The 15,784-nt window shown below is 34.8% G+C and overlaps 4 protein-coding genes and 1 non-coding gene across 6 annotated transcripts; 2 read left to right on the top strand and 3 right to left on the bottom strand.

Moving 5' to 3' along the window:
• Positions 1-102: 102 nt before the first annotated feature.
• On the top strand, positions 103-3,812 carry LOC146933567 (protein SIEVE ELEMENT OCCLUSION B-like). The gene is made up of 7 exons (XM_085705372.1): positions 103-363; positions 458-562; positions 848-1,299; positions 1,410-1,519; positions 1,722-1,864; positions 2,032-2,523; positions 2,958-3,812. Exons 1-7 carry the CDS (start codon positions 169-171, stop codon positions 3,573-3,575), a joined length of 2,115 nt encoding a protein of 704 aa, XP_085561498.1. The 5' UTR covers positions 103-168; the 3' UTR covers positions 3,576-3,812.
• Positions 3,747-4,948, bottom strand: LOC146933565 (ribosomal protein-like protein). 2 transcript variants are annotated; one of them, XM_085705376.1, is made up of 2 exons: positions 4,446-4,948; positions 3,747-4,331 (listed from the first exon to the last, which is right to left on the bottom strand). In XM_085705376.1, the coding sequence occupies exon 2, from the start codon at positions 4,321-4,323 to the stop codon at positions 3,892-3,894; it is 432 nt and encodes a 143-aa protein (XP_085561502.1). In that variant the 5' UTR covers positions 4,324-4,331; positions 4,446-4,948; the 3' UTR covers positions 3,747-3,891. The 2 variants fall into 2 exon arrangements, with proteins under 2 accessions (XP_085561502.1, XP_085561501.1); XM_085705375.1 differs by having other exon boundaries at positions 4,889-4,948.
• Positions 4,438-4,584, bottom strand: LOC146933566 (small nucleolar RNA snoR137). Its single transcript, XR_015009279.1, has one exon. It is a non-coding gene; the product is annotated as a small nucleolar RNA snoR137 (small nucleolar RNA).
• A 1,677-nt stretch (positions 4,949-6,625) lies between the features above and the next one.
• Positions 6,626-8,714, bottom strand: LOC146933564 (Transducin/WD40 repeat-like superfamily protein). Its single transcript, XM_085705371.1, has one exon. It carries the CDS (start codon positions 8,146-8,148, stop codon positions 6,820-6,822), a length of 1,329 nt encoding a protein of 442 aa, XP_085561497.1. The 5' UTR covers positions 8,149-8,714; the 3' UTR covers positions 6,626-6,819.
• A 3,762-nt stretch (positions 8,715-12,476) lies between these two features.
• LOC146933563 (uncharacterized) lies at positions 12,477-13,303 on the top strand. Its single transcript, XM_085705349.1, has 2 exons — positions 12,477-12,667; positions 13,000-13,303. The coding sequence occupies exons 1-2, from the start codon at positions 12,563-12,565 to the stop codon at positions 13,087-13,089; spliced, it is 195 nt and encodes a 64-aa protein (XP_085561475.1). The 5' UTR covers positions 12,477-12,562; the 3' UTR covers positions 13,090-13,303.
• Positions 13,304-15,784: the final 2,481 nt, after the last annotated feature.

Below are 15,784 nucleotides of genomic sequence, written 5' to 3'. Positions count from 1 at the left end.
ACTTTTTATATTGTTTGAACCAAAACACAAGCAAGGTAGAAATTCAACAGAGTTTGGCATCAATTTCACTATATATTGCATTCTGCATACAACTAGCTGACTAACACTAGTCGAATTAACCCAGTTGTGGTGAACTAGTGATCTTAACCATTATTATTTCATCAAAAAATGGAAATGGTACCACGGAAGAACCAATCTAGAGCTATGCGCCACATGTTTTCGGCATCAGATGATACGGTTATGACAAAACAAATCCGCGCCACTCATGCTCCAATTGAAGAACATGTTGATGTTAGACCTCTACTTAATGTTGTTCAAGACGTTTTTCGCCATGCAGCTTCTCTCATCCCTGACATCGTTCAGGTATGTGTATGCATATATTGACCTAGTATCCTTATGCTTTTTGGTTGTTAATTAACTATGTTTATGTTTGTGGTTGTTTTGAAATTTTACACAGGGAAAGCAAGTGCAAATGGGTGCCATTAAGGATAATGCCAACGAGTCTGACTTATCAGACGTGCTAGAGATTTCGTATCACGCAATTAACAAAATTTCATGCGAGGTTTCCCATCCATCTCCATGCATCAGCATGCATATTTAACACTATTTCTATAATAAATGATTAAATAAAGTCAAATTACTTTCGTATAAATTATAAATTATCGTCATAAGCTATGACAGTTTATTAACATGCCGTAAATTGTTTATACAAGCTCTCCCAAATACGAGTGACAGTATTGAAAACTGTGCTACAAAAAATGCATTGCCGGCACTAAAAACCGAATATTTTCTAGAACTAGATATGTCAAATTCAAGTTGTTAATGTTTTGATGCATGCTTGTATTAGATATCTTGCAAGTGTATGATGGGTGGGGGAGATGCTCATGCCATAGCCATAGGAATACTTGGAATGCTATCAAGCTATTCATGGGATGCCAAAGTGGTGATAGCATTAGCAGCATTTGCAGCCAACCTAGGGGAATTCTGGCTTGTAGCTCAGCTTTATGCCACCAACCGTCTTGCTAAATCAGTTGCATTGTTGAAGCATATTCATGAATCACTGAATCAAGTTGATGATTTAGGACCTAAATTTGAAGCTGTGAACCATCTTCTCAAGGCCATGTTGGATGTTACTGATTGCATTGTGGAGTTTCATGAGCTTCCTGATCAGTACACTGACCATGAAGCACCTGAAACGTTGACTGCTTCCACTCTTATTCCTAGTGCTGTTTATTGGATTATTAGGAGTATTGTGGCATGTGCATCCCATATTTTCGGCATCATTGGCTTGGGTCAAGGGTACATCTATATCTATCTTATTCTTAATTCTTTCCTGCACCAACAACAAATATCTTAATGTTTTTTCTTGTTTTTGTATTGTAATATTAACTCTAACATGTTGATTTTAGATACATGACATCAACAACAGAGACATGGGAGCTTTCCAGTTTGACTCAGAAGCTAGACAGCATGAATGGTCACCTTCAAAATCAGCTCGCCATCTGTCGTCAACATTTAGGTAATTAAGGCTTTGATTGCTAAAATATAGCGGATAGCGGATAGAATTGAACTTGTCGAACAAGCCTAAGTCAATTTAGTTACTGGATTCAGTAACTAGGCATGTGTGTTAATCATGAAGATGAGGAAGAAACACTGTATGGTTTTTCTTTGGGTAAAATTTCTCTAATCTCTATACGTCCAAACACTATGTTATGATGCAGATGACAACAAACAGAAAGAAGCATTTCAAACACTTCAGCACCTTTTTGAGACATCTCACCAGGATAACATTAAGGTTCTAAAAGCTTTGATTCGCTGCAAGGATGATCCGTTGCCATTGTTTGATGGTTCTACCAAGCAAAGGGTTAGCATAGAATCTGTTGTTTCTTCATTTCACACACAATATATGTGAATCTATATTCTATTGACATCAGCTTTAATCAAGATTTGCTAACAATAACAACAATGCAATCTTACAACAACAATTTCAATAAACTAATCTATAATTCATAATCATTTTTCTGCCTTCAGGTTAGCATTGAGGTGTTGAGGAAGAAAATTGTGTTGCTCTACATAACAGACCTCCACCATATATCTGATCAAGAGGTTGTGATTTTTGAACAAATGTATCAAGAATCGCGCCAAGATTCAACAAGGTTAGAAAGTCAATATGAACTTGTTTGGATTCCAATTGTGGAAAAGGGAGCCTCGTGGACCGAAACAAAACAGAAGTTTGAGAGACTGCAATCAATGATGCCATGGTACTCAGTTTATGACCCTTCACTTCTGGAGCCGGCAAGTATCAGGTACATTAAGGAGGTGTGGCTTTTCAACACAAAGCCTATGCTTGTGGTGTTGGATCCACAGGGGAAGGTTGTGAACCTGAATGCAGTACACATGATGTGGATTTGGGGAAGCATGGCTTATCCTTTCTCTAGCTTAAGGGAGGAAGCTCTTTGGAAAGATGAAGCATGGGGACTTGCACTATTGGCAGATACAATTGATCCATTACTCTTTGATTGGGTTAGTCCTATGTTTTTCATTCTCTATATATGAATATGAACATAGCATAACCAAACTAATAAAGTGGCTAACTAGCAGCTATATGTTTATTGTCTCTCTCACCTTTCTCCTTCATCAAATACACGACAGTTATAATAATGACCTCACCGTCCTAAAGATAGACTGATAGGGGATCCATTTAACGTTTGATCTTATTAGTATAATAATTGTTCTTTTGGGATCCAGATTCCATGGGAATTACATGTTTAAATGCGTAGACAATATCATATGTTAATTTGATATCAGACAGCTCAAATCACCGATTCATAAAGTCTGTTATAAACAATCTTCTTGGCCACCGATTTAGACCGGACAATCAAAATTAGCAACTGCGTCACGCAATTACTGCATGGAATATGCTTCCGTTCTTTTGATCTTATTATTCATTGTTTCAGGTAACGGCAGGCAAATACATATGCTTGTATGGAGGGGATGATATGGAATGGATCAGGAAATTCACAAGTGCTGCAAAATCAATGGCAAGAACTCTACAAATTCCACTGGAAATGATGTATGTAGGGAAAAGCAACCCAGGACAGAAAGTTAAAAGAATCAACAAAACCATATATGACGAAAATCTGAGCAACGTACTCGCCGACCCAACAATAATTTGGTTCTTCTGGGTTAGGCTTGAAAGCATGTGGCATTCCAAATTACAACAAAGCAAAACAGTGGAAAATGACCAAATAATGCTAGAAATAATGAGAATCCTAAGCTTTGATAGCAGTGATCTTGGTTGGGCTATAATAAGTCAAGGCACAGTAAGAATGACACAGGGCAAAGGTGACTCGTTTTTAAAGTGCCTTAATGAGTTGGATGAGTGGAAGGGTGATGTGAATGATAAAGGAGTTTTGCCTGCAATGGATGATTACATACAAGGAATCCAACAACCACATCATTGTAACAGGTTAATACTTCCAGGAGTTGATGGAACAATTCCAGACAAGATTGTATGTGCTGAGTGTGGCCAGCCAATGGAAAAGTTCTACATGTACCGATGCTGCAACGAGTGAATCACACACTACTAAACCACCTTTCTTAACCCCTAAATAAAATATCAGCAAACAAAAAATAAGATACATAGATTTAAAGAGTGTGATATCTTTTTATTCATTTATTTATTTACACTACTAGAATACATTATTTGAGACGTTATATCTATATTGTTGATGTATGAATTGTAATTGTGATGTAACAAATGTTGAGATTGTATTTTGATGTTCAAATAATACATAACTTAATTAAAACTACTATAATACAACAAATGAACACTAGCCGTTTTTACATTTGTAAATTAAATTAAACAATAAAACAAAAGGGTACAAAATGTCATTGAGGGGTAGATTTAGTGGCTGAGGTAACAGAATTCCAAATCTGAGCAATAGGTGAAAGAATGTGAGGCATTATAGCACCAATTCCATTAAGAGCAGCACCAGAAACAACCCCAATTGCAAACGTCTCAACAAATCCAGGCTTAGTATCAAGCTTCATATCAAGTATAGCAAGTCTTTGATTAACCGAATCCATCTTTCTAGAAGATTCATTTATAAGCCTATCCTTTTTACCTTTACCAGATGAAATTACTCCAAACAACGCCTTCTGTAAATCCTCTATGACCTTCAATGAGGCTTCTTGTGAATCCATTCCTTGTGATTCGTAATAGGATATCAATTCCTTTGGCGAAGGAATCTTCTTTTTCTGATTTTGTTTCATTTTGATTTCAGGTATAGAAGGTACATTTGGCTTGGAAGATTGTTCCATTTCAACCACTGATTAAACAAATAAATATTGGTTTAATTACACAAATTATCAAATAATCAAATAAAAAATTAACAAAAACTAATTCAAAGTAGAGGTGTGCAAAAATGAATTGTGAAATGTACCAGTAGACAGGTGGCGTAGTGTAGCTAAATTAAATTACACTGAGCCGTTAGAGACTGGTTTTTTTGGTTTAATTTATGCTTCGGGAAACTTGAAACCTCCCATTTCAAAATAAAGGAGGGTTCACCATTGTGAAGCAACAACAATTCATAAAAATTAAAACTAAAATAAATTATGAAAATATAGCAACACGACAATAAAACAAACTGCGATGGTGATAATACGCAGATGTTTTTTTCTTTAATTAACAAATAATTAAGAAAAAAAAAAAAGTCCGTGTTGATATTGATATACGCTTTCGTTGACACGTACTTCGGCATGAGAAACTAACGAAGAACGCAACGCCTATCAAAAGCGATGATTATTAACAAACTACACTAAATAAAACATAGTTCTTAGAAAGAAGAGAATAAAAACAACATTAGACTGGGAGAGTGAAACGTACTATAAATCTGAAACAGCTTTTGATTTTGCCTTGCGGCTAGGGTTTTTCGCTTTTGTTGATGAGAAAGTTGTCTTCCTATGCTCTGCTTTTATAATGAAACAGAAAGAAACCTAAACTGAAGATGAGAGTAGGTGGGCTTTGAAAAAGTAAAGGGAAGTTGTGGACTCCGGGACCCATATATACGACTGGGCTTTTAACCAAAATTTTAGTACTTTTAGAAAATTTTAACACATACCTCTGAAATTATACATTTACCTCACCAAGTTTTTTGAAGTTCCTAAATTACTAAGGTCACATTTATGTAGAGAAAAATTGGAATTTATGTTTTTTTGGAAAATTTAAATTTTTATATTTCTGACCTTTTTTTTTTGTGTACCAACAAATAAAGGTGGGAATATGTCTGATCGGTCTAGAGGGGATTACAGCTTGACATGTTTAAGTCTTTCTTTCAAAAAAAAAAAAAAATTGACATGTTTAAGGTTGATTTTGTCTAACCTATTTATTAAAAGTAAAAGGTTTAGGGTTTTAAAAATATATATTTAATTAAATAAGTCAGACATTGGCTATCAAAAAAGCCTGCAAAGCCCAATAAATCTATTGATATATGCATATCTACTAAAAAGTGTTTTTTATACAAAATATTTCTAATAAAAAAATTGTTTTATTACTTGGTATAAAGTTCCAACCCAGGTGAAAGAGGTTCATTAAGCCAAAAAAAAAAACACTGACTAAGTAAAGAGGCAAAAGTAATTTTCAAGTGTTGAAGAACTTAGTTTGATTTATGTGCTTCATTTTTTTTCTTCTTTATTTTGAAGTGTTATATCAATATGGTTCATTTAACATAGATGTTTGTTTAATATCAGCATATATGGTTTCTTTGTTATTTTTTTAGTCAACTGAGTTAAGTTCACTAGAACTATTGTATATTTTTTTAATTATTAATAAATAGGTTAAATTACACAAGTGGTCCTTTAATTTTGAGGTTTGTATCAGATTGATCATTTAGGTTATTTTGATCACACATAAGTCCTTTAAGTTTGAGGTTTGTAACAGATTGATGCTTTACATTATTTTGGTCACACATTTAAGTTTATAAACGTTTTCCATTTAGTCCATCTGTTAACCAAACGTTACAAAAATGATGATGTGTCTGACGAACTAAATCGAAAATATTTACAAACTTAAATGACTTATGTGTGACCCAACTTAAAGGATCAATATGTTACAAACCTCAAAAGAATTTAGATGTGAACAAAATAACTTAAAATGACCAATATATTACAAACCTCAAACATAAAGGGCCCTGATGTAATTTAGCCTATCAAATATTTCATATATTTCCCCTAAAAAATATATATACTATCTATTTCATAAATTGTCAATATTTATATGGGTTAATAGTGCTTTACCCCCTGTAATATAGATTATTTCCGGTTTTCCCTCGTAAAATTTTCTTTTTGGATTCCATCCTTGTAATTTGAAGTTTTTTACTTTTGGACCTTTATGAATTTTGACTGTACAAAATCGATGATATGGCAGGGGAGTAAACCGAAATTTGCTCAAATTAACAGGGAGTAAATCGAAATTTGCTCAAATTGCGGGAGGTAAACCGAAATTTCCTCAAATTACAAGGGGCAGAATTTTTCATGAAGGTCTAAGACCGAAAAAATCTTCAAATTACAATGACGGAATCCAAAAAAAATTACATGGGGTAAAACACTATTAACCCTATTTATATTTATCATAACAACGTTATATTTCAAAAACCACATATGATTCCACCAAAAATTGAATTGGATATTAGATCTCTTGCCCTACCACAAATAGTAAAAATAAAAATATAAATCAAATACTAATTTGTACTTTGTCCTTGTACACATTCCTTGTACTTCTTCTTTTCGTATACTCTGATTTTATTACAGCATTCTATTCTAGGAATTCAGAAAATATTGACCCTGAGAGGCCAGATCACACCCAATAGAAAGTTGCCAAACCTTTATTTCACCGTCTAAAGAACCACTAAACACAGAAACGACGCCGTTTGGAGAACTTTGACTTTCATCCTCATCATTATACTCTTGAATTGCCGCTAACGACTTAACCGGTTTCCGGTGACCATCGAGAACACCAACACAACAAAACGACCCATCATAAACCCGCTTCCAAATCCTAACCGTCCGATCCGCAGAACCACTCAGCAACAAATCAGAGACGTTGATCAAACACAGTATTGCTTTCTGATGCCCCCTCAAAGCCCCACTCACAACCATATGATTCGCACTATCCTCTCGTTCCCATACTAATATCGAACGATCGCATGCACCTGAAAATAACACTGAACCGTCCTCGTTTAGGGCTAAAGCATTAACCGCTGATTTATGCTTCTCCAAAGTCGCAACTAGAACGTGCTTTTTTTCTCCAACGGGTTTCGCCCAAACGCGTATTCGTTTATCCGATGATCCTGTGTAGACGGTTCCATCGTTAGAAACTGCAACCGCGTTGACCGCGTCTTCATGTGCTTTGAGGGATTCTAAGCAACGAAGATCAGAGATTCTCCATATTTTGAGTGTTTTGTCCCATGAAACGGAGTAGATAACGCCGTTGGAGACGGCAAGGTCCGTGACAGCGTCGGCATGTTCAATCCAGAGACGTTTTACGTGGCGACGGATGGTTATGTAGTTTTGTGGGAGGAGGAAACGGCGGAGACGGTCGTTGACGGTGGGAAGAGTGGTTAACTTGCAGTGGTTGTTGTTGTTTTTGTGGTGGTGGTTCCAGACACGGATTTTACAGTCTTGGTGAGTGGTGAAGACCATGTCTTTAGAGAAGGCGATGGTTTTAGTTGAACCGGAGGAAATGGATTTGGTGTTGAAGGTGTGGAGATATGTACACGTTTGACGGTCGTAGACGTTGATTTGGTTTTCAGTTGCGGCGTAAAGGAGGTTGTTGTGGAGGGCAAGGGAGGTGATAGGGCGGGAAGAGTGGGGTGTGAGGGAGGTGATGCAGTGGTAGGAGACGGAGAAGTTGTTGAGGTTTTGAGAAGAGAGTTTTTGGAGAGATGGAACTGATGGGAGTGTTTGTATTGAGTAGTTGCTATAGAGAGTTGAGGTGCTGTCGTCAGAGTTTAGGGTTGAAGAAGAAGAAGTGCTTGAGTCAGATGCATGTTGTTGTTTCTTAGATGGATGGAGTGAGATGGTTGAGTTGTGGGTGGTGGTGGCGCAGTTGGCGGAGGAGCATGTGTCTAACAACCACCGTAACCTCATGATTAGTTGATAGATAGAGATAGTTTGAATATGGATACTATGTTGTGAGGGAGAGAAAGTAACGCAGAAAATATAGATTAAAATATGATAGTGAAATGAGATGATGAGGAAAGCTTAGGGTAATGGTGTGAAGCCAAGAAAGGGGACAAGAAAGGAGCGATGGGTCCAAGGTTAATTATTTTCTTAATGCGACGGGCTGGGGTATCTTTCTTTTTGTTATTTTTTTCTTCTTAGAGACAGAGATGGAGTGAGCATTTAGTGAGCTTGCCGGAGGATGATCAATTAAAAGCCAACTTGACAGATGGGAAAAGGTTATTATTGGATAATTCGATATTGCTGTTGAGGTATCGTCCACTAGAATTGTATCTCGTTTATAATGAGTAGAACTGTAGAATTACTGTTCAAAGATCGATATTATTTGGTGTAGATGTACGTCATAAATTTAAGAAAAATTGTTACTGTGATTTTCAAATATCATTACTGTGATTTTTAATTTAATAAAGCACTAAAGAATAGTGTATTTGCAATTATATGTAATTGATCCAAGTGATTAGAATTTCAACATTTAAAATAAGTACTGGTCATTGTTCAATCTCTTACTATTGTAATCGATGAAAATTCTGATTAAGAAGATATATATATATTCATTGAGTGTGTGCAACAAATTATCGTTGAAGATTAGTATTTCGAATCTATGACATTGTTGTAAGAAAATGATATATTTTCATATTAATTCAGTAGTGTTCCCGTGAACATGGTTTAGTTTGTACGACATTGTAATATTCAAGTTTCAGGTTCCAACTCTAGTGGTAGAAATTTTAGCCATCATACTGCTTGATAAAAAATAATACATTTTTCAATAGATTTTTTTTTATATAATTCTATATTATTGAGAAGGAAAAATATTAATTCGTTTTCTATTTATCGAAAAAAATTATTTACCGTTTTCTTGGAAAGCTTGCTGCATTGTTAGACCTTGTTACTCAAGAAATTTTTTAACCTATAGATAAAAAATCCGATTGAAAAAGGATAATTCATTTCTAGTGTTCAATAAATTTTCTTAGAAGATTAGTCAACGGTAAATAATGGTGTACACCCTCCGGTCATTATTATAAGCAAAATTTTGCATTTTAGATTCATTCAATTAATGGTGTATATGGTCTTTATTATAGACCACATACATCATTTAATGAATGAACCTAAAATGCAAAGTTTTGCTTATAATAGTGACCGGAGGATGTATACTCTGAATCTATGACAATGTTATATTAAAAATTGTGATTTTTTAATAACTCAATAGAAATTTTCTATTCGTCAAAAAAAATAATCATTTTATTGCTTTCTTTTTCATTTTCTTAAAACAGGTCCAGGATTGGCGTGTGCGTAGAATACGCATTGCTGTGCTCGCTTATATATGGTTGCCACTTGCTTGCTAGAGTATTGTTTTTGGGGTCAAACGTTGCCGGTGTTCAAGTTGCCATTTTTTTATACTGGTACTAGTAGTATTAATTGCACACTTGCATTTTTTAAATGGAAATTGCTCTTTTGAGGTTAAATTGTTGTTCTTGGTTTAACCAACCACGCGAGTTATATTCATTCATCGAAGCTATCGCCAGTATTCTATGGTACTATCCGCCAATGGGAGGTCATCATTTGTGAAATAATCCTGCACAAATGCATGGCTACATCACGAAATTGCATTGGTGAATGAAAAGGAACGCAGATAGCAAGATACAAAGGAAAATGCTACTTCTCAACAAAAATAGCATCAAAAAATTTTCAAGACACAGTTGGCAAATTTTAATTGGATGATTTATTTGTCCACTTCCTATTTTTCAGCCACACCTCCTTGAATTGTGGCAAATAGTGCATTGTGATTGGTTACTCTTTATTCTTGAAGAATTCTTGATGTTATTTTTCTAGATATATAGCATTGCTCAGATACAAAACTCCAAATTACGTATTTTATACGTCCTGCGGATATTTTCTTTTCATGAAAAAAGTTTAAAATATTTATTTGTCTCCTATTGGTGCTCAACTTTGCTAAGTGTTGACCATGATTTTTTTGTCGTTTTGTCTATAATTCAAAAGTTTATTAGGGAGAACATGCTCTAATATAATCGTTAAATTTTGTACTTAACTAAGTTACATTGAGCCTAAGGCGCTAAGCCAAGTCCAATCTTTTGTGTAAATCTTTAGTTTGATGACCATAGTTTGGTCTCACAGTATGCTATACTTTCTTCTTTCTAAATGTGCAGTAGTTTTGTTGCAGGTTTGTTATTAGGTTTGAGTTAATTTATTAAAATAACATTGAACTGCTCTGAGTTTACATAAGCTATATTTTGTAGTTTTTTTTTTGGCAACATATTTTGTAGTTTTTGTAAACATACACTTTTTGTACATGTTAAGTATCGGGAAGCACTTGGGTGACATCACCGTGACATTAAATCTGGGCCACACAACATCTGGGCCACACAACACATACAACACATCTGAGCCACACAACACAACACTTTTGTGTGGCCCAGATTTAATGTCACGGTGACATTATGTCACCAAAGTATTTTCCCTTAAGAATCACATTGTGAAAGTGATAGTGAATCATCTTGATTTTGACAAACATATGTAATACCAAACATGCACTTTGTCAGTTTGATTAAAATCATGTTGGTTCATAGGGATTGAGTTGAACTCACTTTGAAACTAAAATGTACAACAAGGACCAAATGTAAAAGAATATAACATGATAAGGGTGGAGTTGCTTTAAAATAATTACAGAGACTAAAACCAAATTTGTCTCATATGGCAAAGACCAAAAACGCCGTTAACGGTAAAATTAACATGTATTTTAAAAAAAAATTAGAAATTTTAGTTATACTTTTGTTTCGAGTTATATACTTATGCTCTTTCTGCCGAAAAATTAAATTTTGTAAAACAATGGACAGACATAAAACCTTGTAGTTCATACATGAAACAACAAAATTTATTTAGCACTTCGCCGCTATAGACATTATATTCGAAAAACTATGGACTAATATATCATCATACTATAATTTTTAGGGTCATGTTAACTTGTGCCCTAAGGGCACAAGTTAAGAAGCTAAAAAAGGAATTAAAAGATAACTTTTGCATTGAAAAGATAAAACTTTAAAATTTAAATGCATTGAATGCACACTTTTCAAAAAAAAGTTTCTATGTATAATTTCTAAACTTGTGCCCCAAGGGCACAAGTTAACATTTTCCATTAATTACCTTAGTCGATACTCTCTAGTCTAAATTCCGCACATGTTGAATATATCTTTAAATCATCAAATCAGTTGGCCTTATACCCAACTCGGTTTGACGAGGAACAAAGAACCAAGTTCCCGCAATTCAATAACTTAGTAACCACATACATAACTCCCTCTCCCAACTTCTTCAGATACAGAAGATCACTTACTCATACTTAGGGAAAACAAGGGATATTCATCACTCATGATGGAATTGGAAACACCAAACCTTGATCATGGTCGACTATTTCAATTATCCCACAATGAAATGTTTTGGATAAGATGGTTCGGGTTCCATGCAACTTTATCAAAGATCTTGAATTTAAATATAGCTCTGAAAATCATCACCAGTTAAAATCATGAGAATTTTTTTTGGAGGATTAGTTTTTTCAGTTGAATGAATAGGATATCCAGTTTGAAAAAATAATAATAATATTTTGGAAAAAAATCCTACTACATCCATGTCGAAAATATATGAACATATCGATTAAATGATAAGAATTAAAAAATTTGCTCCAATATTAGTTTTTTTAAAAATAATTTATGTTTTTTATTGTTATTTTCCGGTTTACCATTATGATTTAGGAGAGCTAATTTATTTATACCATTATTTATACTATTATTATAATATTTTTTATTAATTATAAAAACATACACAATAATTAAGAGTATTTTGATAATAAGTAAAACATGACGATGCAATTGAAAAAAAAAATTGGTGATGGCTGGGGTTTGAACCCCGACCTTACATATTTTATGCATTTTTATGCATTGTCCCAACCAACTGAGCTAAGCTCACGGGGACGATGCAATTGAAAATAGACCAACATGAATAGAGTCTAAACTTTCAATTTAAGGTTATTCAAAAAAAAAAAAAAAAACTTTCAATTTAACATCTGTCACGCCTCATATAGAGATTATTTTAGTAAAAGAACTTATGAGAAAAAGAGAGTAAAAGATGGAGGTGCAAATATTTGGTCTATGTGAAATAATGATGGGCCGAAAGTTTGAGCCCGAGAAAAGTGTTTTTCACAATAATTCACTTTCCCTTCCCATCTCATCTCAACGAAGAAGTGGAAAAGAAAGAAAATTGATTTCTGAAACTGAATCGAAGCAAAGAAGGAATTGCAGAATAAAGATTCAAAATGGTGAAGGTTGCAACGTACTTTGGAATGTCCTTGGCAGCATTCGTTTTCTGGCAATCCATGGACAAAGTCCATGTCTGGATCGCTCTTCATCAGGACGAAAAGGTTCTTACCCCTTACTTCTTCGAATTCTTCATCTTCTAATCAAAATTCAATTCTTGCTATTCCTTTTCGGATAATTTCCATATTTAATTTCAATTTCACTATATTTGTTTTGTATTGATTAATTTCACTCATTTAAGAGGAAACAAAAATTTCAAACCCTAGATTTCATCTTATAACGAATTGTTACTTATGTGTGCAATGTTGAGGTAACTGAGTTATTGACTGTGGTGAATTTGTTCTTTAAGGATTTTGATTCGTATATTCATTCTGCAGTATTATTATGAATATTTGATCAATATTTTGTGTTATTTAATTGGTGTAATGTGTTGCAGCAAGAGAGGTTGGAGAAGGAAGCGGAGATCAGAAGGGTCAGAGAACAATTAATTCGGGAGCAAGCCAGTCAGAAGGATTCTTCATATTGAGTTCAAACATAATGTTGTAATTTTTCTATCCTCTGCTTTGTAATTTCTCTTGTTGTCAATGTAATGTCATATGCTCAAATAAAATATGGTACTCGACGAGCATTTCAAATTTAATTGAGTGGATATGTAAGATTGTCCTTTGATGTTATACATGATATTGCTCCCTAAAATGGTACTTGCCAATAATTGTTGGAACAATGCTAGCTTTGCTCGATTTTGTCTGTGTATCGGTATTTGGCTCGGGTTATGAACTATATTTTCACCGTTTGCATTGCTTATTTTTGGCAACCAAGAAACTTTATTTTCCTTTGAAAGTGTGAGATGTGGAAGCCGACTTAGTAGGGATCATGTGTGGAAGTTGCTGGAATTTAAGTCTACATTTGTGGGCTATTGATCTGGCTGCGATGCATATTTCATATCCTGTTGTCATTTCCTTTGAGTATATGTTTGCTTTCTTACACTTCTGTTTGTGTTTTATTTAGATACATTTGCCTGCTTGTTGGGCAGCAAATTATATCAAAGCACTGATGCATCAACAGCATCCCTTCTTCAATCTCTTTATCGTGATTACCCTACTTAATTTCCCTATGTTATATTGACGGATCAAAAAGTGGCAATATTAACTGTAATTGGAAGGCAACAATACAATGATTTACATGTTGGGTTCATACTTACGAATTTACATTGGTGTAATCATAGGTGGTTGCTTTTAGAAGTATAAAATATCTTTCTTGTTGGCTTTAACTGTTCACAATACAAGAGATTTTCATAATTTCCTACAGAATTTCTTATCATTATATTGATGAATCACAAAATGGTAATACTAACAGTAACAGCAATAGGCAGGTGACTACATTAGTGGTGATTTGTATGTTGGATTCATACTAAGGTATTGACATTATTGGAATCATAAGCAGGTGCTTGTAGAAGTAGAAAATCTCTTATTGGCTTTAGCTGTTCAAAATGCTAGAAATTCTAAAGAGGGTTGTCAATGGCAGCATATAGCATTGCTATCATGATTTAGCAAAGTGTCCTGACTGCTATAGCAAACTCATGGGGATGTGTTTGTGTTGTTTGGATATCGGCCGAAATCGCAGCCAAATCATGGGATAGCTTTGTTGTGCCAACAAGTGGCAAAATCTGATTTTCCCCTTCTTTCTTTGTCAGTATGCCATTTTTAAGGTTATTATTTTGACTTCATCCTCTCTTTCGGAACCATTTGTAGATTAGAAACCTTTTAGGTCTTTACCTCAAACAAACCCCAGTTGCCCGTTTCCTTTTATCTCCAGCCCACATGGTGTCTGCTCTGCTGCCTTTTGGCCAGCCACACATTTTATGGTGAAAGTTTGCCCTTTTCTAGTTGAGGATAGCACTTCATTTTGCAGTTACTGTCGTAACATTCCTTTGTTGCCTCTGTTTGCAGTCATTTTGTACTTAGTGACACGATTTTTTTAAAGTTAGTCAAGCTTAGTTTCCAACTGTCTCACGGAGAACTAAAGTAAGTATGAACCAAGTACAAAATTCTCCTAGGGCGGGGCTAATTTACAATTGTCTTGGTGGAATTTGAGCCATATTCTTTAAAAGTTACATAGTCGGCTTCTTATCATTAAGCTGAAATCTTTTGAATAATTTGCACATTTTAATCAAATCATGCACAGTATTTGGAACTAAATCATCCTTAAATTAAGACAAAATCACACAATTTGTCTCTTAATTTATTTCAGGTAGCACTTTCGTATTTTATCTTCTTTTTTTCGACTTAATCCTTTACGTTTTTAAATATATAACTTATGTCTCCTCTTACAATGAATGTTATGGAATATGCAATAAAGTGTTCAATTAGTTTGGACGAATATGTGGTTATTGATTGTACATGATCAGAAGGTGAATGTTGGTGCTCTTTAATGCGGTGGTTGTAATGTGGTGGAATACGTCAGTTTGAATACTAGAAAGGGGGGGTTGTGTATATGCAGACGCTCAAGTCAGTAAGAGATCATAATGGGGGTTTAGAGAGAAGATAGATTTTACCTTGGGGACTGCGAGGAGTCCCCTTTATATAAAGGTGGGTGTTTGCAGAGTAGTTGTAAGACACATGTGCGCTCGGCGGTTACGAATTCGTAGGAAGTGTAACCGTCGAGGAGAGATTCGCAGGAACGTGGGCAGAGACGTTACAATTCATTTGAACTGGTCTTAGTTGCGGCACCCCCCCCCCCCCCTCGCGGAGAAGGGGTGTGCTGCGAGTAATATTGTCAAATGCGCTATTTGGGTTGTAGTTGTATTGGGCCTAAAGGTTTTAGCCGATCCAGAACAATTATGTTGCGGTAAAATATGAGATAAACGATGGGTGGTGTTTTTTAATTCAAGCCTAATTTTACATATGAATATTTCATCAAAAGTATTATATATAAATCAAATAATCAATCAGTTTTGTTTCAAATCAAGACTGTTTGAACCCTATTTTTGAGAGCGGTGAATTTGGACATAACAACCCAACATTGAATGTCTACATAAACAGTTTTAACGTGGTTGCGTTGAGGCATTGTCCCTCTGGAAAGCTATTGAAAAAAAGGTTTTGATATATGGTGCGATAAACGTTGGTATCGCTACACTAGCTAGCAGACTTATAGATGGTAGCATTGCTACATCATGGGGTAATCTAAAAACGACGGTTTTCATGTCCCGGTCTTTCTCTTAT

Source organism: Medicago sativa, chromosome 4, assembly GCF_051527215.1.
Source record: "Medicago sativa cultivar Bolivia chromosome 4, Bolivia_mono, whole genome shotgun sequence".
Taxonomy (NCBI): Eukaryota; Viridiplantae; Streptophyta; class Magnoliopsida; order Fabales; family Fabaceae; genus Medicago; species Medicago sativa.
Note: the sequence above shows the minus strand (reverse complement) of the source record. Positions and strands in the feature narration are given on the sequence as shown.

Bases quoted from the DNA above. Each gene is read 5' to 3' on its own strand.
- LOC146933567 (XM_085705372.1), top strand. From the start codon at position 169: ATGGAAATGGTACCACGGAAGAACCAATCTAGAGCTATGCGCCACATG. The intron at 563-847 runs GTTTCCCATCCA...TGCTTGTATTAG, and splicing joins TTAACAAAATTTCATGCGAG to ATATCTTGCAAGTGTATGAT. The intron at 2,524-2,957 runs GTTAGTCCTATG...TCATTGTTTCAG, and splicing joins ATCCATTACTCTTTGATTGG to GTAACGGCAGGCAAATACAT.
- LOC146933563 (XM_085705349.1), top strand. From the start codon at position 12,563: ATGGTGAAGGTTGCAACGTACTTTGGAATGTCCTTGGCAGCATTCGTT. The intron at 12,668-12,999 runs GTTCTTACCCCT...AATGTGTTGCAG, and splicing joins CTCTTCATCAGGACGAAAAG to CAAGAGAGGTTGGAGAAGGA.
- LOC146933564 (XM_085705371.1), bottom strand. From the start codon at position 8,148: ATGAGGTTACGGTGGTTGTTAGACACATGCTCCTCCGCCAACTGCGCC.